The sequence below is a fragment of the Balaenoptera ricei genome, chromosome 21 (assembly GCF_028023285.1).
Source record: "Balaenoptera ricei isolate mBalRic1 chromosome 21, mBalRic1.hap2, whole genome shotgun sequence".
Taxonomy (NCBI): domain Eukaryota; kingdom Metazoa; phylum Chordata; class Mammalia; order Artiodactyla; family Balaenopteridae; genus Balaenoptera; species Balaenoptera ricei.
The window spans coordinates 20,699,677-20,727,510 of record NC_082659.1 but is presented as its reverse complement, the minus strand read 5'-3'; the positions used below and the strand labels follow the sequence as shown (position 1 = coordinate 20,727,510).

Genomic DNA, 27,834 nt, shown 5'->3' with positions numbered 1-27,834 from the left:
AACATTTAAAATCCACTAACAATTTTTTTTCAAAGGTGCAAATAGTAAAAAAAAATAAAGGGAGCTTCCTCAATATGATAAAAAAAATGTAGCTACTTCCATCATCTAAAGTTGTGAGAAGCACAAAAGGAAAGGCAAAGTTATTTTATGTTAATTGTTGAGATAGCACATTCATGAGTATTTGACCAGGGACACTGAGGTCAAAAAACAAACTGGAGTAAAGGACACATTTGGTCTGTGAAAATTGGAAAAGAAAATTAAATTTCAAGCAGAAACTAAGGAAAGAGACGTAAAATACAGAGGCCAGGAGCCTTGGGGAAAAAAAGGCCAACAAATGGAAATACAAATCTCTTCTATAAACTCAAATTGTAGATAGTGTGTATTCAGCATCTTATGTGCATGTGTCATTGCGTGTGTATGTGTATGTAAAACCCGGAAAAGAAGATTTGGTCAACTTCTAGAAAAATGGTAGTTCTAAACTGGGAAAGTGTATGTTGGAAGACAATCAATAAATTATTAAATACTTTCTTGGCACATATCACATATGTACATTTAGATGTGATTTTATGATTGATTAACATCTGTAATTCCCGCTAGAGACAACCGTTGTTGTTTTTGCTCACCACTTTATCTCCAGTCCTAGCAGAGTGCCTGATACTTGGTGACACTCAATAAATACTTGTTAAAAAAAATAAAGACACTCAACTAACCCACTAAAATAAAAATAATAACAACAAAGTACAATAGCTAGCAAAGAGTGGTTTCTACTTAGTAGGCATCATGCTTTATACACATAAATTCTCGTGACGTCGATGTAGATGTAATCCCAATTAGTCTATTGCAGGGTGGATTCCATTCACAAGTGGGCGTGGGGACTCAAAACCAGAAGAGAGTGGGAAAACCATGACAGCAACAGGAATTCTTTAGGAGACTGAGAGGATGACGCCACCTACTGGATGCCTTCATTAAAACCTCATGTGAGATGGAACTTTTGCTGATATTTAATTACTTCAGTTTTGTTTATGGACTATTGACCTTCAGAAGAATTTTAACTTTCATGCATGTAAATGAATAAATCTTTTTTTCTGCAGCTTCTGATGTGGAGTGTACCCTGGAAGACCTTCTCTGCACAAAATCAGATAGCTCTTCTAACATATTTTTCCATTATTTGTTTAAAATTTAAAATAAAACCTTTATGGTTAATTTATTGTTTTATTGTTTAAAGACACAGAGATTTAACTTTTGCCTCTAAACTGTTAAACAATTATGTCAACATCATGTTTTAAATAAGTAATTCTGCTTCTCACATCCCTGTTGATTTGAAAGGGTATCTTTATCTTATATTGAATTATTGTAGATACATGGTATCTTTCTTAGTTTTATATCATGCTCTACTGTTCTTGGTATTTCTAATCTCTGACTTTATTAGTTATTGCACTTATAATATCTGATGTACACTTATTAAAATTCTCTAGGCTTTTCATTTAAATAACATTGTTTTGGAAATGTTTCATCCAGTTGTAAAATATCCATTAATATTTTCATTTGAATTGCTTTACATTTGTAAGTTAATTTTGGAGACAGCTGATCATTTTAATAAAGAAAGATGTATATTATAGAGTTCAGATTGTTTATTAATGTATATATATTCAATAAATATCAATCTAAAATGATGCAATTAATAGAAGATATGAAATTCACTATTCATTTTTATGTTCATCTAATATATTCACATCTAGAATAGCAATTTTTTTATCAGAATTAATGAGCTGTTGGAATGTCAGAAAACTAAGAGGGAACAAATATAAAACCTTAATGTCCTGTCAGTGACTGGTTAAAGGGCCAGATGCTACGGGTAATTTAATTGTGCTTATCGCCCAGCAGCAGCCTCATGAGTGTCATGACATGTGGAAGCACCTGCCTATACCGATAAATCAAGCGATAACGCTTAATAAACTGAAGATGCTACAATGAAATGTTACCTTGAGTGATCATCTACACCATCCAATATAAATTAGGATAATTCTTAGTAAAGACTGTTTTCTGCTTGTTCTCCCCTTAAGAAACTATTGCTGCTACTACTACAAATGATAGCAGGCAGCATTGCTATAGTGCTTAAAATTTGCTAAGATCTTCACTTACGTAAACTCACTTAATTATCAAAATAATTCCACAAGACAAGTACAATATTATCATTATGCCCATTTCACAGTTAGAAAACTCAGGCACGGAGAGGTTAACTAACCTGATCAAATCACACAGATAGTAAATGACTGCATGAGATTTAGACTCATCTAGTCTGGCTCCAGAGTCCACGCTCCTCACTCCCAGGAAACTTTGAACTGATGCTGAACTCCCAGCAGCAGTTGGGTCCCCGAGATCCTCCTTGCAGGATAAGGTGAAGCCTCAATTGCAGGGCATTAAGGATCACGTTCTTCCCTTCCCCAGTCCTGTCTTCCTGCTTTTCTCATTCTCTTACATGTGTGCCTCTCAAAGCCACTCCCTATATAATTTCTGCACACAGCTGGCTATCTCTGTTTTCAGGAAACCAAACATAGACACATTAAATACACTTGCATTTTCTAGATGTACTCTACTTGTACCCGTTAATTGGTTTATTTCTAATTTACATCACAAAGCATATCCTTAATACTATTGTGCCACTCCAAGTTCAAACTTTTAAAGTGATTCTTCATAACAAATAATGGTCAAAGTTTTGGACTTACATTGAAAATGATAAAATTCAAACCCAATCAGTTTTTCAAGTTTAAGCCTAGTTCTTCCATACACAAATTATTTCTCCAGACAAACCAGATCATTATTTGTTACGTGAATACATCCAGAATATATTTACTAGGGGATGGGAATACCAAGGATAGAACAGAACCAATGGTAACACTGCAGTAAGTTTAGTATTCTCCTTGTTGGCAGATAAGATAGCACTGGGTAGAGGGGGGCGGGTGTAAACTATGGTGGGGGTAAAGCTGGTGGCAAAGGCATGGAAAATATCTCTAGCTCTGAAGGCTAGAAGGATGCAGAATTCATGAGTCAGAAAAGTGTTTAGACTTTCTTATTGTGGCTTACATGGCTTTGAGCCAAAAATCACCATCACCATTTAGTATATGTTATGTAACTTTGTGCTTCTTTAAATATGTCTGTATGAAAAAGCTCAGTTATGCTAAAATAGTATTTCTTTATTTTGATTACTTTGCTTGTGTCTGCTACATAGAAAGGAAGAAAAGTATAATTTTAGATCTACTGATATTCTGCCATAGAAAAGCTTTTATTATGTTACCATAAAAATTATAAAATGACTAGAGGGAAAGAGGCACAATTAAAGAGAAAATGGAAGGAGGCCAGAAAGCCCATTAAAGATCATAATCATTATTAAATTATTTCTAATGCAACATGATATTCTTTCCTTGAAACACTTATCAGATTCTCTTTCAAAACTATTTAGTCTTGATACTTATACTGTGACCCCACTAACATTTTCCTCCATCTGTTAAATTTCTGCACGTAAAGAAAATTCTTTGGTGTATTTTGAAAGGTACATTTGGTGTTCATCATTCTCTGTGCTCAGTCAGTGACCTCATGAATTTCTATTCGACAATAAAGCAGCTTTGCAATGTTTCTTTTATATTCTAAATGTAATCTCATTTGAAACTACTTATTCCTAAAAACCATGAACTATTCAACAGAGTATGTTTAATTTTCAGTAGTTGACATTGTTTGCATTCATCTCATTCCCTTTGTTATCAATATCATTTCAACACTATCTATGGTACTCATAGATAATTTCTATTTTCATTGAGATTTAAGCAGGTTATTAAGAAGTTGAGGTATCCTATTTAGTGTCCCACTCAAACAAGTTATGGCTATTCTAAATAATAAGTTGATGGGTGAGAAAACAGAAACAGGAGCTGACTTTTGAAGGAAAGCTGATTAGTTTCATTAAAGTAGGAAAAAATTTCTAAAAATATGGAATATTAATGTTGAAAGGAAACTTAGATACCACTGTCTTTTAAAACTAAAAATAGAGGCAGATATAGATTATTTGTTAGCTTCTTGAAAGTAGCCAGTAGTAAATTCACAATGAGTTTGAGATCAGCCTGATCATCAGGTAGACACAGCAAGAATGGTTGGCTTGTTGGTTTCTTGTGATTGAAGAAAAAGAGAGAAAAAGTTAGAGGGGTTTATTTGGTAGCCATCCACATATGTGTGATAAAGGATCATATCATGTAACCTAGTTAGAAAAAGGATATAGATGACGTTAAAAACAGATAGAACAAGCTTTAGTGATGGTAGTGCCCACCGGAAACTATTTGCAAATAATTTTAGTAATTTTTTAATATCTTTATTGGAGTATAATTGCTCTACAATGTGCTATTTTCTGCTGTACAACAAAGTGAATCAGCTATATGTATACATATATCCCCATATCCCCTCCCTCTTGAGCCTCCCTCCCACCCTCCCTATCCCACCCCTCTAGGTGGTCACAAAGCACCGAGCTGATCTCCCTGTGCTATGCAGCAGCTTCCCGCTAGCTAGCTATTTTACACTTGGTAGTGTATATATGTCAATCTTAAGACTGAAAATGAAATGATACTAAGCTCACTTTCACTCAATAAGGAGGACTCAGTTATTTCAATACAATTAATAAGGATCTTGGCAGCAAATGCCACTTTATTATACACTTGCTGATACCTGAGAAAGAACTGTGGTTAGATTTGTACCACAGACTTTATCAAAAGTTTCCTAAAGTGATTTAACACGACTTGTGTGACCTTGTTAACTTGATAGGACACAGACAATCTATTCCTGGGTGGCTGTATCATTCTGCATCTCCAGCATCAGAGTGTACGTGTTCCAGGAGCTCTGCTTTCATTCCAGCACTTGGTACTGTCAGCATCTTTTATTTCAGTAATTGCAATTATCATGGTTTATGATTCCTCAGAGCTTTTAACGTGAAAATATGTATGATTAATAGGAAATATGTATGCTTAATGTCTCAGTGTATAACACTGAAGGCTTTATGCCCCAGATATATTTACCCACACTTCTCCAGTGTGGCTTAGGTTGTGGATAAATTTTGATTCCATTAAAAGTAGTTCACAAATTGGGTGAGGAATGACCCTGCAGGTGAGGAGAGGAAGGGGAGCCAATCACAAAGACTCAAGAAGACAGAGATATGGGGAAAGGGAGCTTATTCTTTTAGAGCTGCCCATCCCACAACCCTACCCCCAAAAACACTTGCGTGACTGGCCTGTGAATTATTTCCAGTAATATTCGTAGAATGATAAAGAATGGCAAAACAATGTAAGATTAGAAATGAGAGATTTTGTTCTAAATACTGTGACATGAGAGAAGGTGAGTTCCGAAAAGTCTGAGTTGTTAACATGCTTTAATTCCTTGGGAAGGGGTAAAGGAGGATGGAATATTAAACATACATTAGACTGATGTGTTTGTGAGCATTTAGAAAACAAAGCAGCAGGCATATGACCTCAGAATGGAAGATTCAAAACAAGCCATGCCAAAATCAATACATGAAGGGAATGTATAGGAGCAGATATTACTGATTTCAGGCAAATACAAGGCAAAATATCTAAAGATAATATTGTGGAAAGGTTGCAAGTGAATTCAAAGCTGATTAAACACTTTAACCAATGAATGTAGATTAAGGGATTGATAGTAATCTTAAGGTAGTTTTAAGACACTTTGGGAGCGTTTCCTCATTACGAGGAGGGTGTTGTCCAAAGTCCAATAAATACTTGGAAACAGAAGAATTGCTCTGGTTTATTTTTTCCCTTATTCCTATACTCAATTTTCTATTCCCATTGTACTTTATTTTTCTGATGTATGTATTATCTGATTTGGAATTTCTCCAAAATAACACATAAAAATAGAGACATAATCCAAAGTGAATCTCAAGCGAAAAAAACTAACGTAGTTGATAGACCTAGACCATTATAAGTAAGTGCCCCTGATGGTTTATCTCCCTCTATTCCATGACCGGGCAATTAGGATTGTTCTTCAGTAGTCTGGGTTTAGCTGTGATGTCATCTAAGGCCCCTAATGCTGAAGTAAATAATCTTCTGTGTACACACGGACCCCTAAATTTTATTTAGCTTCCTACCACCAGATGTTTTTCCGATAATTGGTCTCATAACCTTACATTTGTGAACAGTATGCCCCATTAACCACATTTCCAAAGACCAACACAAAATTGGCCAACACAAAATAGCATGTTCCATAAGTCAATTACGTACGAAACTCAAATACACCTGCAGCTCTGAGGTCCCACAAATGGAGCCTCCTTAAAAACCAAGCTTGGCTCAGTGCATAAACTGTAGACTTGTTAATTCCAGGCAAATCATATAGCTATAATGCTAATGAAATATCTAAAATATGAAGGCAGAAACCACTCTTTTGCTATTTTGTATATTCTACCTCTATCCTTTAATGAGCTCTCTAATATATCATTTTAAAAATTTCATTACAGCTTCTTAATATTAAAATTGAAACACTGAGCTATAGTCATAGCATATTTTGAATAACTCTATGTAATCATAGAATGAATAAAATGGTTATCCATCTCGTGAGTGCTTTCCTCAGTATTATAAAGTTAGAAACACTTAACAAGTTCTTGCATTATATTTGTTGAAAAAATCTATATAAGTTCCTTTTATCATTATATAAGGAGACGGACTGGCATGGGAGTGCTAAGAGGGAGGAGTCTGCCTCTTTTATGCCATTAATATTCATAGAATTACCATATTTCATCTTATCCTCTCACTCTCATGCCTAAATATTCAAGACTAGATTTATTTCTTTGACAACTAAGGGCATTATTACCAAAGACTATATTTTGAAATATATATTCTGCCTGGAAGGGGAGAAAGTTCAAAGACATTTTCCTGTCAATCAAAACACTGTTATCCACTGACAATTCTAGCTGATGAACTACCCATGGCTCTGAGAAGTAGAGGCCGACACCTTGCAGGGCTGGCCCTAGAACCATAACACAGAGCACTGTTAAGTGCAGCTGGCCTAGCAGAACTGCAATGATTGACCCCAGACTAAGGCACTGAGTGCCTGGAAGAGAAGGAGGACAGAGGCCAGCACAGGAGGGACATGACTAGCCAAACCATTCATTTCAGAACATGGTCTAGGTCCTCCAAGAAGAAACGTTCTTGGTAATTATTACTTTATTATGTTTTAAAATATAATACTTAGAAAGAAAAAATTATGTTTTATACAACATACATATATGCTATAAAGTATCAATAAATAAAAAGCCATGAAAATAGACAGCTAGTGGGAAGCAGCTGCATAGCACAGGGAGATCAGCTTGGTGCTTTGTGACCACCTAGTGGGGTGGGATAGGGAGGGTGGGAGGGAGATGGAAGAGGGAAGAGATATGGGGATATATGTATATGTACAGCTGATTCACTTTGTTATAAAGCAGAAACTAACACACCGTTGTAAAGCAATTATACTCCAATAAAGATGTTAAAAAAAAAAAAGCCATGATTTCACCATAAAAATAAAAACAACAGAAACATTCTTGGTATGCCTTGATTCTGCACTTCTAAATATACAAATACTTGAGAATTAAACTAAATACTTGAGATAATGCATTTTTCTCTTTTTAAGGTAATAACAAGCAGTAACTTCAAAAGGTAGCGTAATGATTCAGGTTGTTAACACATGATATAAAATACTGTGATATAATGTTTCAAAACATGTACGTTATTGTCTTTCCTTCAGGCATTATAATTCTCTTTATACCTGAGTTACACCAATTTAGGGTCCTAATTTATAAGAATGCCATCTTTTTCCTAATATCACAGGCATCTATTTTCGCAAACTGATTAATTAATATTAAACTAATTGGTAGTTTAATTAATATCAATGAATGAATTAATATTAATAATGAACTAAAAAGTCAACAACGTATTTAATCATTTAAAATGTACGTGTAATATTAATCCTAAGTGTTGTGCTGATTCACTCTTCAAGATTTGCACAACCTATTTTACATAAAATATTCATCCTTATTAAGTTGTCCCGGACTATTACAGCATTCTCTAAGTTAAAAAAAAAAATGAGTCAATGACAAATAACATAAATTTGGTACGTGAGAATAATCTGTAATCTTCTACTTTTTGTATGTCCTACACCACATCTGCAGTCAATTAAGTGATTCCCAGGTGTTCACAGTAACTGCTTTAATGCAAGATTACATGTCACTTTAGGGGTCTTTAAATATTTATTATAAAACCCTCATCTATATTTTTCTCCATTCATTTAGGGAAAAAACATGCTGATGTTTAGTATTGACAAAAATAAGCTGATTGCACTTGATGAATTATTTTGTAGATTAGCTTTCATTAAAAAAAACTTTTTTATAAGCCAAAATTTGATGAAAGAATGAAAACATAATATGCTGATTTAGTTGTGCTTATTTTCATTCTTCATTTTAAATGAAGAATATGTACTTATAATTTGGGGCTAAGATGTCAATAATCAAATTAGATGTCATTTTTGTCAGGAGTGTGGAATATGGGGAATTTAATGGACCAGAGGATTTATCAACCAATTTCTTTCTTTAAAGGTAAAAAAATAATTTTTCACTTTTAGACTTGGAACAGCAAAGAACCATGGAGACAATCTCATATAATATTTATTTTATAGATAAGGAAAATAAAACCCAGAGGCTTGGTCAAGTGTACAGAATTATTTACAGGTAGATCTAATAAAATTTACAATTACTAACATATACATAATGCATACTATGCTCCAGGAAGTGTTCCTAGCACTTCACATATATTCACTTATTTAATTCTCACATCTGCTGTATAAGATGAGTGCTTGTATTATCCCCATGGAAGCTTGGAGAGGATGCCCTGAGTAACTTGCATAAGGTCCCAGAGTTGGAAGTGACACGTCTAGGATTTAGCTGGCTCCTGAATCTATGTTATTAACTATAAAAATATAATTTCTTCCTAAAACTAGTTTCTGAGGAAATTATGATTTCTAGGTGAACATACCCTTCTACAACATTTTGATATATTACATAATTCGTATGATTATCTTCATAATAGTATTAGGGAAAATCGATATATTCCTATATTTTAAAGATAATTTTCATTGAACTTATGCTCTGATTTTTTTGGTTTCTTAAACATCTCTTAGTAATTAGTCACAATAAAAATGCCTTTCTAGCAAGCATGTTTTGTGTCTGATATGGTGAAATCTTTGGATATATAGATTAACTTAAGTCTGTGGAACATTAAAAACATGCTCAGTGGTTTCAACAATCTAATACACACTAAGTATATATTAAATTCTTAATAGTAACAGTTCCCTTACAATTATGTGATTTTACTCACTGCTTGCGTTACTGAGTTTTTATTTTGCCATGATAGGTGGCTAGCAAAGATTTTTGGAAAAGCTTCAAGACAAATTAGTTTGTAGCATATCGCATGAAATAAAATGCTCATGTGTCAACGAAGCCTGCTGTGTGTGGTAGTAGACTTAGAAATGTTTCTTAAAGTTGTACTGGCTTTGCTTCCCAGTACTTTCCTTGTACCAGTTCTTTGGGGAGGCCTGTGTGCTGTGTGTGTGTGTGTGTGTGTGTGTGTGTGTGTGTGTGTGTGTGCGCACGCACGCGCGTGTGTATGTGTCTGTCTGTCTTGGATGTTGGGGGATGTACTGAGGTGGGCAGAGGCATCAACACAGTTAAGAGACTTAGGGTTTCCAGTTTTTAATAAAGGATGTCAATTTTATCGTCGGTTCACTTTATGAAATGAAAAGAGCCAGCAACAATCACTATTTGGGGTCTCACTTCATCTGACCAATAATAAGCCTGGATGAAAGTATATGTCAATTAAGGAATATTTGGAAGACACACATATGATTTCTTGCAGATAAATCTAGATTCTCATCTTTGAATTAAGTTGAACCAGTAAACAAGTTTTATTTCTTGCCCCCTACAATGATTTTATCTAACTGCATTTTGCTGTTGTGTTCTCAGCCTTCTTTAAAGCATTCTGCCAGAGTATGAGCAGACCCAATGTTTCTTTTGATATAGAGTTGCTAAAAATAGTCTACAATATATCATCTCGTTTTCTTTCTGTTAAACTATTGTAACTTTTGTCCAGTGTATGTGAGGAAAAATACCTGGTTTCCCATAAGATGTTTATATGTTTTCTCCTTAAATATAGTGGGATCATGTCATTAGTCACATTTCCCTTTACACCTTTACTGCTGGGAAGGTCAATGCAGTTTAATCAATCTCTCGGTAGGATACAAATAGCTTTCCTATGGATAAACAATGTACTAATTTTAACGTAATTTTGTATGTTAGTCCATTTTTACTTATCTCCTTATAAACTTACTGTATCTCAAAAGTGATTGTTTCATCCTATAGACTGTATTATTCGTGCATATTGACCCAAAATGGTACGAAAACAAATAAAAATATATTTGCCTTACAGAATCCTAATGTGAGGATTGTTTACCAAGCTCATCTTCTCTAAAGAAGAATAAAACAAATTTGATTTTTAAGTGTGTAGCTGATCGACAGCCCCTGGAAAAGGTAAAGGACCGGTACTGACACCTCTCTTTGGGCACATAGGCTGCTTGTATGTCCCACTCCCTGTCCGGCTCCCTCATAAATCCCCTTAAGGTGACGAAGGAAAACGCCTCAGACTTCAGAAGAAACCATAGTTGACCCTGCTGCAGAAGCTGTCCATAACTGTTTTCATTATTATATGGTGTTTAATCCTCAAAATTTGAAATATGAAAAGAAAACTAGCACTAAATGTAAATACTTTGTTTAACTTCTTGCAAATAACATTCTTTCTTATTACATTAAGACAACCATGACTTTGGGTACTGAAGAAGTATGGAAGAAAGAAAAAATGAGGAGTTATTGATTGTAATTAAGGTTTTTATATAATTTGGTATATCACTGATTTTTGATAAATGGAATTAAGAATATCAAAGACAATAATAGCTAGCAGTTCCTAGGAGTTAATTGATTCTCCTAAATGTGTTGAGCACTCAACAAGGAAAATTATGATGACATATGAGATTCCATTTGAAGCATATGGTTGTGATTTTAAACACATTTTAAAAGTAAAATTTTAGAACATTGACATTACAATTATTTAATACACAATTAGTCTTAATGTTTTACTGGGATAATGATAGACACGGCATCGTGGAACTTATCATGTTTATGACACAGGACCACATAACAGCCATGCCAGGTTTCTCAGCCATCATTGATTGTGACTGAAATTTAAATGAGGGAGCTACCAAATAAAAAGAATTGAAAACAAAAACTAGTTCTACACATTACTATTATTCCTTGTTCAACTTTTCAATTTATCTTCCTTTTACTTTTATCCTCCAGTTATAGAGTGATGACAGAAGGCATAAGAGAAGGAAAAAAAAAATCTTATTACTTTTCAGCCATTGCTTTTTCAAAGATAAACAACGCTTTGTAATGGAATGTAAGAAAAAGCAACATATAATTTTCATAACTTAATCAAATTGGCTAAGAGTTACTGAAAACCTGAATTGTTTTGCTGAAATCAACATTTATGTTGTTTAAACTACTTATGAAAGTAGTTAAAGTATTTTCTATTATCGATCAATGTAATATTATTGTTAAATAAAAGATAACTCATTATCTGCATCATACTGTTGGAAAGGTTATTACATTTTTAGCAAATCTAATTACTACAGCGTTAATTATCACTATTATCAGTATTATGAACAATGTCTATATCAAAACTACATGACAATATTTCATCTGCACTTCCCTAAGGAAACGATTTTTATTCTATATATCACATTGTAGCAGTTTCCTAAGAGACTATAATAAGCTTCACAATAATGGTGCATAATTCACATATTTTATCTAAATTATTTGATGGAAATGTCCTGAAAAATATAAAATATCATACTATCAACACATATGAACATATAACACTTAATATCACACACTGCTTTTGCCACTTATATAAAAAAGGAATGTCCTGCTAGCATAGTAATTACAGATTGAAAAATAGAAAATTTGACCTGGAGAATGATTCTGAATTAAGTTCTTGTTGGTTTTCAAGGAGTCTGAACTCCTGGGATTCTGTACTTTCTTTAACCACTTCCCCCAAACAATGCGATACCTCTCTTTCAGCTTTATTCTAAGAAGAGAAATTTGTAAGAAGAATCTTGAGTTCATTGATCTTCTATGCTATGAAGGTCATAAGAAATTAGAGTCTTGGAGGAGCTTCAAGATGGCGGAAGAGTAAGACGCGGAGATCACCTTCCTCTCCACAAATACATCAGAAATACATCTACATGTGGAACAGCTCCTACAGAACACCTACTGAACGCTGGCAGGAGACCTCAGACCTCCCAAAAGACAAGACACTTCCCCCGTACCTGGGTAGGGCAAAAGAAAAAAGAAAAAACAGAGACAAAGAATAGGGATGGGACCCACACCAGTGGGAGGGAGCTGTGAAGGAGGAAAGGTATTCACGCACTAGGAAGCCCCTTCGCGGGCAGAGACTGCGGGTGGCGGAGGGGGGAAGCTTCAGAGCCATGGAGGAGAGTGCAGCCACAGGGGTGCGGAGGGCAGAGCGGAGAGATTCCCACACAGAGGAGTAGTGCCGACCAGCACTTACCAGCCCGAGAGGCTTGTCTGCTCCCCCGCCAGGGCGGGCGGGGCTGGGAGCTGAGGCTCGGGCTTCGGTCGGATCGCAGGGAGAGGACTGGGGTTGGCGGCGTGAACACAGCCTGAAGGGGCTAGTGCTCCACAGCTAGCCGGGAGGGAGTCCGGGAAAAAGTCTGCAGCTGCCGAAGAGACAAGAGACTTTTTCTTGCCTCTTTGCTTCCTGGTACGCGAGGAGAGGGGATTTGGAGCGCCGCCTAAATGAGCTCCAGAGACGGGCGCGAGCCGCGGCTATCAGCGCAGACCCCGGAGACGGGCATGAGACGCTAAGGCTGCTGCTGCCGCCATTGAGAAGCCTGTGAGCGAGCACAGGTCACTCTCCACACCTCCCCTCCTTAGAGCCTGTGCAGCCCGCCACTGCAGGGTCCCATGATCCAGGGACAACCTCCCTGGGAGAAAGCACGGCGGGCCTCAGGCTGGTGCAATGTCACGTTGGCCTCTGCCGCAGGCTTGCCCCGCATCCGTACCCCTCCGTCCCCCCGGCCTGAGTGAGCCAGAGCCCCCAAAGCAGCTGCTCCTTTAACCCCGTCCTGTCTGAGCGAAGAACAGACGCCCTCAGGCGACCTACACGCAGAGGTGGGTCCAAATCCAAAGCTGAAACCCAGGAGCTGTGCAAACAAAGAAGAGAAAGGGAAATCCCTCCCAGCAGCCTCAGGAGCAGTGGATTAAATCTCCACAATCAACTTGATGTACCCTGCATCTGTGGAACACCTGAATAGACAACGAATCATCCCAAATTGAGGAGGTGTACTTTGGGAGCAAAGATATATATATATATTTTCCCTCCTTCTCTTTTTGTGAGTGTGTATGTGTATGCCTCTGTGTGTGATTTTGTCTTATAGCTTTACTTCTACCATGTGTCCTAGGGTTCAATCTGTCCTTACTTTTTTTTAAATTACTTTAAAAAAATGTTTTCTTAATAATTATTTACTTTTTATTTTTTTTAATTTTTTTATTTTATTTTTTTTAAATTTTTTAAAAATTTTATTTATTTATTTATTTATTTATGGCTGTGTTGGGTCTTCGTTTCTGTGCGAGGGCTCTCTCTAGCTGTGGCAAGTGGGGGCCACTCTTCATCTCAGTGCGCGGGCCTCTCACTATCGCGGCCTCTCTTGTTGCGGAGCACAGGCTCCAGACGCGCAGGCTCAGTAGTTGTGGCTCACGGGCCTAGTTGTTCCGCGGCATGTGGGATCTTCCCAGACCAGGGCTCGAACCCGTGACCCCTGCATTGGCAGGCAGATTCTCAACCACTGCGCCACCAGGGAAGCCTTTTTTTTTTATTTTAATAACTTTATTTTATTTTATTTTACTTCATTTTATTTTATTTTAACTTCTTTCTTTCTTTCTATTTTTTCTCCCTTTTATTCTGAGCCATGTGGAGGACAGGCTCTTGGTGCTCCAGCCAGGCATCAGGGCTGTGCCACTGAGGTGGGAGAGCCAAGTTCAGGACACTGGTCCACAAGAGACCTCCCAGATCCACATAATATCAGACGGCGAAAATCTCCCAGAGATCTCCATCGCAACGCCAAGGCCCAGCTCCACTCAACGACCAGCAAGCTACAGTGCTGGACACCCTATGCCAAACAACTAGCAAGATAGGAACACAACCCCACCCATTAGCAGAGAGGCTGCCTAAAATCATAATAAGGCCACAGACACCCCAAAACACACCACCAGACGTGGACCTGCCCACCAGAAAGACAAGATCCAGCCTCATCCACCAGAACACAGGCACTAGTTCCCTCCACCAGGAAGCCTACACAACCCACTGAACCAACCTTAACCACTGGGGGCAGACACCAAAAACAACGGGAACTACAAACCTGCAGGCCGCGAAAAGGAGACTGCAAACACAGTAATTTAAGGAAAATGAGAAGACAGAGAAACACACAGTAGATGAAGGAGCAAGGCAAAACCCCACCAGACTTAATAAATGAAGAGGAAATAGGCAGTCTACCTGGAAAAGAATTCAGAATAATGATAGTAGAGATAATACAAAATCTTGGAAAAAGAATAGAGAAAATACAAGAAACGTTTAACAAGGACCTAGAAGAGCTAAAGAGCAAACAAACAGTGAAGAACAGCACAATAAATGAAATTAAAAATTCTCTAGAAGGGATCAATAGCAGAATAACTGAGGCAGAAGAACGGATAAGTGACCTGGAAGATAAAATAGTGGAAATAATTACTGCAGAGCAGAATAAAGAAAAAAGAGTGAAAAGAATTGAGGACAGTCTCAAAGGCCTCTGGGACAACATTAAATGCAAGAACATTCGAATTATAGGGGTCCCAGAAGAAGAAAAGAAAAAGAAAGGGACTGAGAAAATATTTGAAGAAATTATAGTTGAAAATTTCCCTAATATGGGAAAGGAAATAGTTAATCAAGTCCAGGAAGCACAGAGAGTCCCATACAGGATAAATCCAAGGAGAAACACACCAAGAAACATATTAATCAAACTATCAAAAATTAAATACAAAGAAAAAATATTAAAAGCACCAAGGGAAAAACAACAAATAACACACAAGGGAATCCCCATAAGGTTAACAGCTGATCTTTCAGAAGAAACTGTGCAAGCCAGAAGGGAGTGGCAGGACATATTTAAAGTGATGAAGGAGAAAAACCTACAACCAAGATTACTCTACCCAGCAAGGATCTCATTCAGATTTGATGGAGACATTAAAACCTTTACAGACAAGCAAAAGCTAAGAGAATTCAGCACCACCCAAGCAGCTTTACAACAAATGCGAAAGGAACTTCTCTAGGCAGGAAACACAAGAGAAGGAAAAGACCTACAATAATAAACCCAAAACAATTCAGAAAATGGTAAGAGGAACATACATATCGATAATTACCTTAAATGTAAATGGATTAAATGCTCCAACCAAAAGACATAGACTGGCTGAATGGATACAAAAACAAGACCTGTATATATGCTGTCTACAAGAGACCCACTTCAGACCTAGGGACACATACAGACTGAAAGTAAGGGGATGGAAAAAGATATCCCATGCAAATGGAAATCAAAAGAAAGCTGGAGTAGCAATTCTCATATCAGACAAAATAGATTTTAAAATAAAGACTATTACAAGAGACAAAGAAGGACACTACATAATGATCAAGGGATCGATCCAAGAAGAAGATATAACAATTGTAAATATTTATGCACCCAACATAGGAGCACATCAATACATAAAGCAAATGCTAACAGCCATAAAAGGGGAAATCGACAGTAACAAAATCATAGTAGAGGACTTTAACACCCCACTTTCACCAATGGACAGATCATCCAAAATGAAAATAAATAAGGAAACACAAGCTTTAAATGATACATTAAACAAGATGGACTTAATTGATATTTATAGGACATTCCATCCAAAAACTGCAGATTACACATTCTTCTCAAGTGCTCATGGAACATTCTCCAGGATAGATCATATCGTGGGTCACAAATCAAGCCTTGGTAAATTCAAGAAAACTGAAATCGTATCAAGTATCTTTTCTGACCACAATGCTATGAGACTAGATATCAATTACAAGAAAAAAAATCTGTAAAAAATACAAACACATGGAGGCTAAACAATACGCTACTTAATAACCAATATATCACTGAAGAAATCAAAGAGGAAATCAAAAAATACCTAGAAACAAATGACAATTAAAACATGACAACCCAAAACCTATGGGATGCAGCAAAAGCAGTTCTAAGAGGGAAGTTTATAGCAATACAATCCTACCTTAAGAAACAAGAAACATCTCAAAGAAACAACCTAACCTTACACCTAAAGCAACTGGAGAAAGAAGAACAAAAAACCCCCAAATTTAGCAGAAGGAAAGAAATCATAAAGATCAGATCAGAAATAAATGAAAAAGAAAGGAAGGAAATGATAGCAAAGATCAATAAAACTAAAACCTGGTTCTTTGAGAAGATAAACAAAATTGATAAACCGTGAGCCAGACTCATCAAGAAAAAAAGGGAGAAGACTCAAATTAATAGAATTAGAAATGAAAAAGGAGAAGTAACAACCGACACTGCAGAAATATAAAGGATCATGAGAGATTACTGCAAGCAACTCCATGCCAATAAAAGAGACAACGTGGAAGAAATGGACAAATTCTTAGAAATGCACAACCTTCCCAGACTGAACCAGGAAGAAATAGAAAATATGAACAGACCAATCACAAGCACTGAAATTGAAACTGTGATTAAAAATCTTCCAACAAACTAAAGCCCAGGACCAGATGGCTTCACAGGCGAATTCTATCAAACATTTAGAGAAGAGCTAACACCTATGCCTCTCAAACTCTTCCAAAACATAGCAGAGGGAGGAACACTCCCAAACTCATTCTATGAGGCCACCATCACCCTGATACCAAAACCAGACAAAGATGTCACAAAGAAAGAAAACTATAGGCCAATATTGCTGATGAACATAGATGCAAAAATCCTCCACAAAATACCAGCAAACAGAATCCAACAGCACATTAAAAGGATCATACACCATGATCAAGTGGGGTTTATCCCAGGAATGCAAGGATTTTTCAATATACGCAAATCAATCAACGTGATACACCATATTAACAAATTGAAGGAGAAAAACCATATGATCATCTCAATAGATGGAGAAAAAGCTTTCAAGAAAATTCAACACCCATTTATGATAAAAACCCTCCAGAAAGTAGGCATAGAGGGAACTTTCCTCAATATAATAAAGGCCATATGTGACAAACCCACAGCCAACATTGTCCTCAATGGTGAAAAACTGAAGCCATTTCCACTAAGATCAGGAACAAGACAAGGTTGTCCACTCTCACCACTATTATTCATCATAGTTTGGGAAGTTTTAGCCATAGCAATCTGAGAAGAAAAAGAAATATAAGGAATCCAAATCGGAAAAGAAGAAATAAAGCTGTCACTGTTTGCAGATGACATGATACTATACATAGAGAATCCTAAAGATGCTACCAGAAAATCCTAAAGATGCTAGAGATAATCAATGAATTTGGTAAAGTAGCAGGATACCAAATTAATGCACAGAAATTTTTTGCATTCCTATACACTAATGATGAAAAATCTGAAAGAGAAATTAAGGAAACACTCCCATTTACCACTGCAACAAAAAGAATAAAATATATATGAATAAACCTACCTAAGGAGACAAAAAACCTCTATGCAGAAAATTATAAGACACTGATGAAAGAAATTAAAGACGATACAAATAGATGGAGAGATTATACCATGTTCTTGGACTGGAAGAATCAACATTGTGAAAATGACTCTACTATCCAAAGCAATCTACAGATTCAATGCAATCCCTGTCAAACTACCACTGGCATTTTTCACAGAACTAGAACAAAAAATTTCACAACTTGTATGGAAACACAAAAGACCTGGAATAGCCAAAGCAATCTTGAGAAAGAAAAACGGAGCTGGAGGAATCAGGCTCCCTGACTTCAGATTATACTACAAAGCTACAGTAATCAAGACAGTATGGTACTGGCATAAAAACAGAAATATAGATCAATGGAACAGGATAGAAAGCCCAGAGATAAACCCACGCACATATGGTCGCTTTATTTTTGATACAGGAGGCAAGAATATACAATGGAGAAAAGACAGCCTCTTCAATAAGTGGTGCTGGGAAAACTGGACAGGTACATGTAGAAGTATGAAATTAGAACACTCCCTAACACCATACACAAAAATAAACTCAAAAGGATTAAAGACCTAAATGTAAGGCCAGACACTATCAAACTCTTAGAGGAAAATATAGGCAGAACACTCTATGACATAAATCACAGCAAGATCCTTTTTGATCCACCTCCTAGAGAAATGGAAATAAAAACAAAAATAAACAAATGGGACCTAATGAAACTTAAAAGCTTTTGCACAGCAAAGGAAACCATAAACAAAACGAAAAGACAACCCTCAGAATGGGAGAAAATATTTGCAAATGAAGCAACTGACAAAGGATTAATCTGCAAAATTTACAAGCAGCTCATGCAGCTCAATATCAAAAAAACAAACAACCCAATCCAAAAATGGGCAGAAGACCTAAATAGACATTTCTCCAAAGAAGATATACAGATTGCCAACAAACACATGAAAGGATGCTCAACATCACTAATCATTAGAGAAATGTAAATCAATACTACAATGAGGGATCACCTCATACCGGTCAGAATGGCCATCATCAAAAAATCTACAAACAATAAATGCTGGAGAGGGTGTGGAGAAAAGGGAACCCTCTTGCATTGTTGGTAGGAATGTAAATTGATACAGCCACTATGGAGGTTCCTTAAAAAACTAAAAATAGAATTACCATATGACCCAGCAATCCCACTACTGGGCAAATACCCTAAGAAAACCATCATTCAAAAAGAGTCATGTACCAAAAGCAACCTAAGTGTCCATCAATAGATGAATGGATAAAGAAGATGTGGCACATGTATACAATGGAATATTACTCAGCCATAAAAGGAAACAAAATTGAGTTATTTGTAGTGAGGTGGATGGACCTAGAGTCTGTCATACAGAGTGAAGTAAGTCAGAAAGAGAAAAACAAATACTGTACGCTAACACATATATATGGAATCTAAGAAAAAAAAAAAAAACAACGTTCATGAAGAACCTAGGGGCAAGCTGGGAATAAAGACACAGACCTACTACAGAATGGAGTTGAGGATATGGGGAGGGTGAAGGGTAAGGTGGGACAAAGTGAGAGAGTGGCATGGACATATATACACTACGAAACGTGAAATTGATAGCTAGTGGGAAGCAGCCTCATAGCACAGGGAGATCAGCTAGGTGCTTTGTGACCACCTAGAGGGGTGGGATAGGAAGGGTGGGAGGGAGGGAGACGCAAGAGGGAAGAGATATGGGAACATATGTATATGTATACCTGATTCACTTTGTTATAAAGCAGAAACTAACACACCATTTTAAAGCAATTATGCTGCAATAAAGATGTTAAAAATAAATAAATAAAATATAAAACAAATGAGACCCCCCCCAAAAAAAAAGAAATTAGAGTCTTAAATTTCATGGAGAGATTCTGATATTATCAGAAATTTACGTAAAGCCTGGAACTTTAAGCATACAACAATATTTGTCATTTAAAAAATTTACCCAAATTCTAAAAATGTTTAGTTTTAGTTTTGATTATGTCTGAGCTGGCATATATATAAAATATTTTCTTTGCCTTTATTGGATTATAAATAATCTGGTTTCATATACTGAGAGTGAGTTTGGATTAGAATTAACACACCAGTCTGCCTAAGCCATGGACTACACATATCCCTGAGAATTGGATCAGTAGGAAGGTAAGCTTGTAAACAAAAATAGAAGGGCAGAGTACAAGGGGAGTGGATATTTGCTTGGCTGAACAATCTTATATGTATTTTTGAGAAAAACGTTACATGTAGCTACTGATAAGGGAAATTTTCTTTTCCCATTTACAATGAAAATAAAATGTGGAAAAATATTCAAAGTCTGTCACATTGGTAGAATTGACTATACTTTCCTAATAGTGATTGATAGATTTTGGGTAGAAATTAGAATTTTTTTACCTAGACAGTGAAGAATAACTGAATTCAATTTCCATAAATATTAGTCTATTTTGCAGTAGTATATTTTTTTAAATATTGCAAAGTAATGTCATGCCTAAAGTATAATCAAGACCATGCCCCTAAACAAAAACTGAAAGAATGAAAAAAAGGAAATAGGAAAAGAGGCTTAAAACAGTTACTTTATGTCAATATAATTAAAAATGAATCCTGACTGAATACATAGCTTGAATTCATCCATTTATCTCTTCAAATTCTACCTAAAGATAATTTTATCATGACATGATTAAAACATTATCCACATATCAGGCACACTTTCTGTGATGTGTTTTGTAGTATATCTTTGCAACAGTATTATAATCCAGCATGTATTCCTCAACTACTATCCCAGAGACACATTGGATAGAAAAGGAACATGAAATCTTTCACATGATAGCAATATATTTGTAACTTAAGTGATACCAAAAATTACAATCACCATCATCCAAATAATAACCAATTTGAGATTTAATTGCCTAAGATTTGGAGACACTGAAATTGCCCCAATTCTTATGTATGATTCTAAATAAATGTCCGTATCTCTATTTTAGAGATGAGAAAAGTGAGTCTCCAAGAGATAATTATTGTTTTGGAGTCCCATATGGTTTGACTCCAAAAGTGAATACATTATCCCTGCCCTACTCCCCTTTATCTACTTCTTCCTTTGTTCTCTGTATGTTTGTTGAAAAATACAAAGCAGTGAAAAGATGGAGGTCACGAACAGTACACTCAGAGGACCAGGATATTAAATAGTTTTCAGCTTAAGCCTCACTGCAATGAGTATGTTTCCATCCACAGAAATAAGCTGCTGCATCATTAAATAGATTTGCTTCATTTAAAACTAAGCTTAATCTTTCTCCCTAACCTACCACCCTTTCTGTTTCTCGTCATTCTTCTCTCTTTCTTTTCGTGTAATTGGCAAATATTGTTTCTACGTTAAAATCAACTTGGAACAGTGGTTGAAAACACAAGCACAATACTATTATTCTTTATATTTACTGCAGGAAAGCAGGTAGCAAAATGTAAATGGTATTTGATTATCCTTCATAAAATCAAACAGCCGCTTTGCTCTATAGGTAGTACAGTAGTTATGTAGTGATTGCATGTGACAGTGGACATTGGTATATGGTCTTTGTGTGTTTAATTTACAGGTTGGCATTTCCACTATGGACGTTTGTTTTTTTTTTAACCAAGAAAAGAATGCAGAATAAAGTTCTATCTAGCTAAAGAGTTCTCAACATTAAAAAAATTATGATATGGAAAATCTGCCCAGTTTAGGTCTGTTTCTGCAGTTCCAACATAGCAATAGCAAATTGGCATGGACATTTAAATTAAGTGCCTGGTGCTTCTGAATCAGTTCTGTGTCCATAGACATATTTCTTCTCTCTAATTTTTAATCCATTTGTCTATAGCCCCCCCTTGTAATTGATAGCATGTCACAAAATACTATCAAATGTAGCAATTGATAGATATCTACTGACCAACTTTTATAATGTAAAGAAAATGCAAAATAAAATTTAATTATTATAAATAAAATGCAATTCTCTTTTTTCAAAATACACATATGCCACAATATAAGTTTCACTTTTGGCTTCATTAAAGCGAGTAACATCAAAAAGTGTTTCATATACCTAGAAATAAGTGGACACAATCAAGTTCATGTTTATAAATCTCACATTTCATATGTCATACTCTTTTGTAATTTAATTAGAAATACTGGAAACATACATTTGCAGTAGATGATTAATTTCTCAAGATAAGGACAATTCAGCCCTCAAAATTGCAATTTACTCTTTATAATATACTATAATACATACACAATATCAGTAAGTATTAGGTAATTTTCCCACAGAAAAATACAGTATTTCAAAAATATTTTAGCAATTACACACAAATCAAGTCTTTGTAGCATTTTACATAATTACAATTGACTTTTAATTTCCCTTTTTTCTTATAAAAATTAAGTCATAATAATGCCACTAACGAATCTCTAAATTAATTTTTTGACAATATGAGAAAACATTAGTAATATTTTATCATAAATTTATATTTATAACTTCTACACCCTATAAACCTTAAGATATATATAATTTCAACATCAAATTTATAAGTAATTGATCAATGTTACGATTTTTTATATTCAATTACTGTATTATTTTTTCTAATTTTATAAGCAGATAATAATTAGTAAATTATTTGTTTAGAACAAAGGATACATAGGTGTTACATCTCATGTTTGTTTTAGCCTATTTACTATAATTTAACATATACTAGGGAGATATTGTTAGGAAAGTGGTACATTTCATAATTCAAGAGTAATAACAGCAAAATGTACGTAATTCAGTCTCACAATAACACAGTGACAAGAGTAACAATGACCATAACTAGCCTATGACAAATCAAATCATGTGCAAGCTAACTGGGCTGGAATAGGATGCCTAAATATATATTAGAGAAATAATATACTTTTGCGTTTCCCAATTTAAACAACCACAGAGTTTTAAATGGAGTAAGATGGTATAAGCAATCTTTACCCCAAAGCACTCACCTACTGTCAGCTGTCCCGTTAACTGCCCCATGTGATTTCTTGCATTCACTGTTACATTCCTGTCAGACTGTAAGACCAGTGGACTATCCTGGGAAACATGTATAAAATAAAGAAATCAAATAAAAAATAGAAATATAGTCAAAATTTGATATATAAATTTATACTGCACTTGCTTGGGTATTATCAAAATTCTATTTCTTTGTTTTCTATTAGGCAGTTATTTTCACATTCCAAACACTGGTTGAACAACATAAAAAATATGGGTGCCTCATAATAACTATTTGACATACTAGGGATGTTTCCATTTTGGTAAATAGGAATTAACTACTCGATGCAAACATTTCCAACTCTACTGATTATTGCACATCACAGCTGTAGTAACCTCTCTCCTTGTCCCCCCTCCCAGTGGCATAGATGCCTGCCTTTGGAGATATTTTAGACCCTATACAAATGGGGAAGTCACTTTTAAGCTGAACTTGCAGCTTTCAGATCTCAGCTTAAATGTTACTTCCTTGAAAGTGCCTCCCCTGATCACTGTAACTACAGATTCATTCAATCCCCAAACTCCCAATCTCCATTAATTTTGTTCAAAGAACTATCACATGACAAATTTATTTTGTTAATGTATGTGTTTACTTGTTTTTTATTTGTTTCTGTCACAAGAGGAAATGTCCATGGGACAGGGACCATGGCAGTCACGTGTACACAATTTTATTCCCACTACTTAGCATACTGCTGAAGGAAAGCATTTACTAAGTGTTTGTTGAATGGACAAATAAATCGTCATAATAAAACTGATATTACTTTATGTATCTAGCTCATGAAGAAATGCTTTGTAAATCATAGGATGATTTAAGAAAGGAGGTATATAGAATAAAAGAGTATAACATATTTTAGTATAAATAACCTTGGTTAGATGTTTACTTTTATCACTGATTTAGCACTTAAGAGTAAAGTATTTTACTGAAGGACAATATCACTGCCTTAGGAACCTATGTATTAGGTATTGCCACTACCTGCCTCAAACAAGTAACTTACAACTGGCTACATTCTCATTTTTATTATCTAAAACAAGCATGGTGATCATTTATAAACTGTCCATTCATTCAACAAAAGTATTCTGAGAATCATGAATATATTAAGTGCTCATTCTGTATGACGTACAGGCTTGGAACATTTCAGGGATCAAAACATAAAACAATACCTGTCCTCGTGGAGCTTGTAATCTAGATATTGAAATTCTATGAAAATCTCTCCCAATACCATCCTCAACCTGTAGGTGCTTTGTCACTTCTATGTCAATGTAAATACCCAAGTGCTTTCATACAATGAGCCATATAAAAACTCTTTCGAGAAAAGAATTTGAAATTTGTGATTTGGATATACATAATAAAGATTTTATAGGTTTTTTCCCTAAAGCTGTTTTGCCCCTTCTGACTATATGTAAAGCACTGAGCAAAGATACACACACACACACACACACATATACACAAACAAATGTTCCTCTAAAAGTGGGGTTTGCTAGTATGTCTAAACTAAGGCTAAATTTTTTAAAGTAATTTTCTGCATTTTCAAGAATAGATTTATTCTCTGGAGACACAGCTGTACAAAACCACGCTAATTTCATTCTGTCTCTTATCACAATTCATTTATTTTTGCAACAAATCAAAAGTATTATACCTGCAGTTAAAAAAAAATCTAGTCCTTTTTGCATAGGTATTTCTAGGCTGCAGACATTCATTTTTGAAAATATATGAAATATATTTAGTTAATTCCCTCATTCCTTTCAAAGGGCATATTCAAATTCTGTTTACAATATGGATTGTGGAGTAAGAACTATTTGCAAATAATTACAGTATACCCAGTAAGTATACTGCACAAAAAGAATGGCTAATTAAAGCACAAAAATATTTTATTTTAAATTGGCAAAATTAAATACATGTTGCCCCTGTATTTAAAAAAGGAGCTTTGAATTAAATAAAATTAATTTGAATGTTAAGAAAGAGCAGAAGCCTATAAAGCACCTCGTGGTTCAAAACACTATAAAAATATGTTGGTTGAATTTTCATTCATATATTTCAATATTTTTATGATATAACATATATGACTGTTTAGATTTTAAAAAATTGATGACACTATATGCTCATATTTGAATTACTAAACATAAGTTTTTGTGAACTGTAGCATAAAAAAGCATAACCATTAGAACGTACACTATAAGAACTATGTAAGTATATTAAAATAAGTATTACTTTATTAAATATTTTAAGATGAGAGAAAAGTCCATTTTAAAAAGGCAATAAGTATTTAATTTGATTTACTAGAGAAAGACCTCTGGGATAGAGTTGAAAGTTTAATCATTATGTCTCTTTGTTTACAACATATCAATCTTCTTTCTCTTACTCTAACCAGAGAGATCCTGTTGAGGTTCTATCCCTGGCATTCTTTCCTTTTCATTACATGATTCCACCAAATTTCCCCTCTGAATTAAATTTTTGTATCTAGATTAAAATTCTACTATGGTAAAAACAGCAATCATTTTACTGACTAAAGCTATAAACATATAGCTATCAGAGGTCACAGACAATTCTTCACACTGTATTCAGGTGACATCAGTATGTTATACTGATTTATTAAAATGTGATCATGTGAACTGAATCAAAATCGAGTAACTGTTGTTGGTAAACAAAATGCAATGCATGTAACAGCACTGTTTTCATTGACGAATCACACTGTCGTTTCTGCATTATATTGATATATCACCCCGATGACATTCTTGGGGATTAGAACCATGGCTTATGCATTTTAGGTCCACAGCATGACCTTTTACACAATATACACTCGTATATTAATTATAGCATGATAAATTAAAATATACATATGTGATAAAAATATATATGATAAGGCTAAGAGCAACTCTTTCAATCAATCCTAAACAATTTATAAATCTTATCGCAAACACATTCTTAGGTGAAAATCAGTACCAAGAAATTACTTCTTCCCAAAAAATTGATGTTTAAGAAGGTTTCATATCTTCTTTCTTGTGTTCATTTCTCCAAAGATCTCCATATAAGAAAATAACTTCCACTAATAAATCATTGGTTTTCACTCTTTTAAAAAAATATTCCCTCTTCATGTTTCTTTACATTATAATTCTGTGCTCCAAAACTTTGAAAGCTAGGGTCAAGTTTCAGATATTAAAATAAACATATCAATACTCCTTATGGTTTATTCTTGCTGAGAACATGAAGGGGAGAAAAGTTATCTGGTAGTATTAACTCTCAAATAGAAATAAGATATGTAAGTCTATAAGGGTAAGTAAGTAGGTGCTATATTATTCTGTACAATATATTAGTATACATATCTCTTTTGGAGAAATAAAAATTTCTTCTTTGAATTCAAACATTTTTCCTCCAAAACCATGAAATCTCCTGTAGCAGGTATTTCATAGTTTTCTGGAGCTGACCTGCATCTTGGCTGTGACTCAAGGAAATATATTTGCCTTCTTACGCTTCTCTTGAGACAAAGCAGGTAGGCAATCCAGGGAGAAAGGCAATGGTACCATTAAGGGGGCCTGAGAGCCCTCTCTTACAACTCTTTTATGCTCACATTCTTTATGCCAAGGGCCTGCTTGTCACCTTGTTAATGGTTATAGAAAAATAATGCACTGTGTCCTCATTTCAATGTTGTTGATAGGCTATGCAAGTGACTGAGGGAAAAAAAAGATCTTCCTCTTCTTATTTCTATTATGTTCACCTTTGTTTATCATAAATATTTACTAAGGGAAAAAAGATCCTTTTCTTCTTATTTCTATTGTGTTCACCTTTGTTTATCACAAATATTTACTAAGGGCCTATGATGTGTCCAGCTCTTTGCTGGGTATGAAACAGAAAAAGGGTAGACAAACTTTCTTCTCTTATGGAGTTCATTATCTAGTAAACCAGACAAACAATAAGCCAGGTAAATAAAAAAAGAGAGAGCGAATGTTACTAGTAACAAGCTGCTGTGACAGAGACTTCTCTAATAAAGTATCAGTTATACTGATGAGAAGATGCTGTGCATTTATGCACATAAGATGTTATATGTATATCAGGCACTTCAGTTTCTGACATTCATAGGTTAACTATTAAATTGTAGTAGAAAGAGTAGTAGTAAGAAAAGCAACTAATATTTACTGGCACTTAGTCAATGCCAGACATACACGTAAAGATTTAAATACTTTACATATGTGAGCTCACCTACCTTTAAAGCTTAAAATAAAATCACCCATGAAAGAATCAAGAAATAAAGTGGTTGTAAGACAGACAGTGAACCCTGACTGTTTGGGTTCAAATAGTGAGTCTGCCAAACACTGGCTTCTTGACTTGGCAAGTCCGTCAGCATCTCTACCATGATTTCCTCATCTGTAAATAGGGTAATAATACATAATCTGTGGGCTTCTCATAATGAATTAATGAGAACATGTATTCAAATGCTTAGATCAGTGCTTACTAGCCTTTGCACTCTTAGTGTTTACTTTCATTATTTATTCCTCACTGTAATTACAGTACTCTACTAATAATAGTATTGTCTATTATCATTCTTGTTTTACAGATGAAGAAACTTCAGCAAGGAGAGTATAAGTCACTTGCTCTAAATCACACAGCTAATAAATAACAGGAAATATTTGAACCCAGATATATGGGTAAAGAATCTCCCCTGTCAACTATTATGAGATACTGTATCTCTGGTGGATGATTACAGTCTAAGCTTTCAAAACTGCAAATATTTAAAGATTAATTGAACAAAATATATTTTAAAATTCCATTAAACATTTCAGTCTCTTAAATAAATATCTGATACACACACGGTCTTAAATGGTAAGATACAACCTCACACTGCCATCATCTACGTTTCAGTAAGAGTCCGGTTCATATTTTTTTTTAAATTGGAGCATAG

General features: G+C 35.1%; 1 protein-coding gene across 3 annotated transcripts in view; it reads right to left on the bottom strand.

The window, feature by feature from the left end:
* SGCZ (sarcoglycan zeta) overlaps positions 1 to 27,834 on the bottom strand; it is a 308,800-nt gene that overhangs the window by 71,760 nt on the left and 209,206 nt on the right. For all 3 annotated transcript variants that reach the window (XM_059909345.1, XM_059909347.1, XM_059909346.1), the window contains one exon: positions 22,897 to 22,984. In XM_059909345.1, the coding sequence (XP_059765328.1) occupies positions 22,897 to 22,984 (88 nt within the window). The remainder of the gene's footprint in view (positions 1 to 22,896; positions 22,985 to 27,834) is intronic.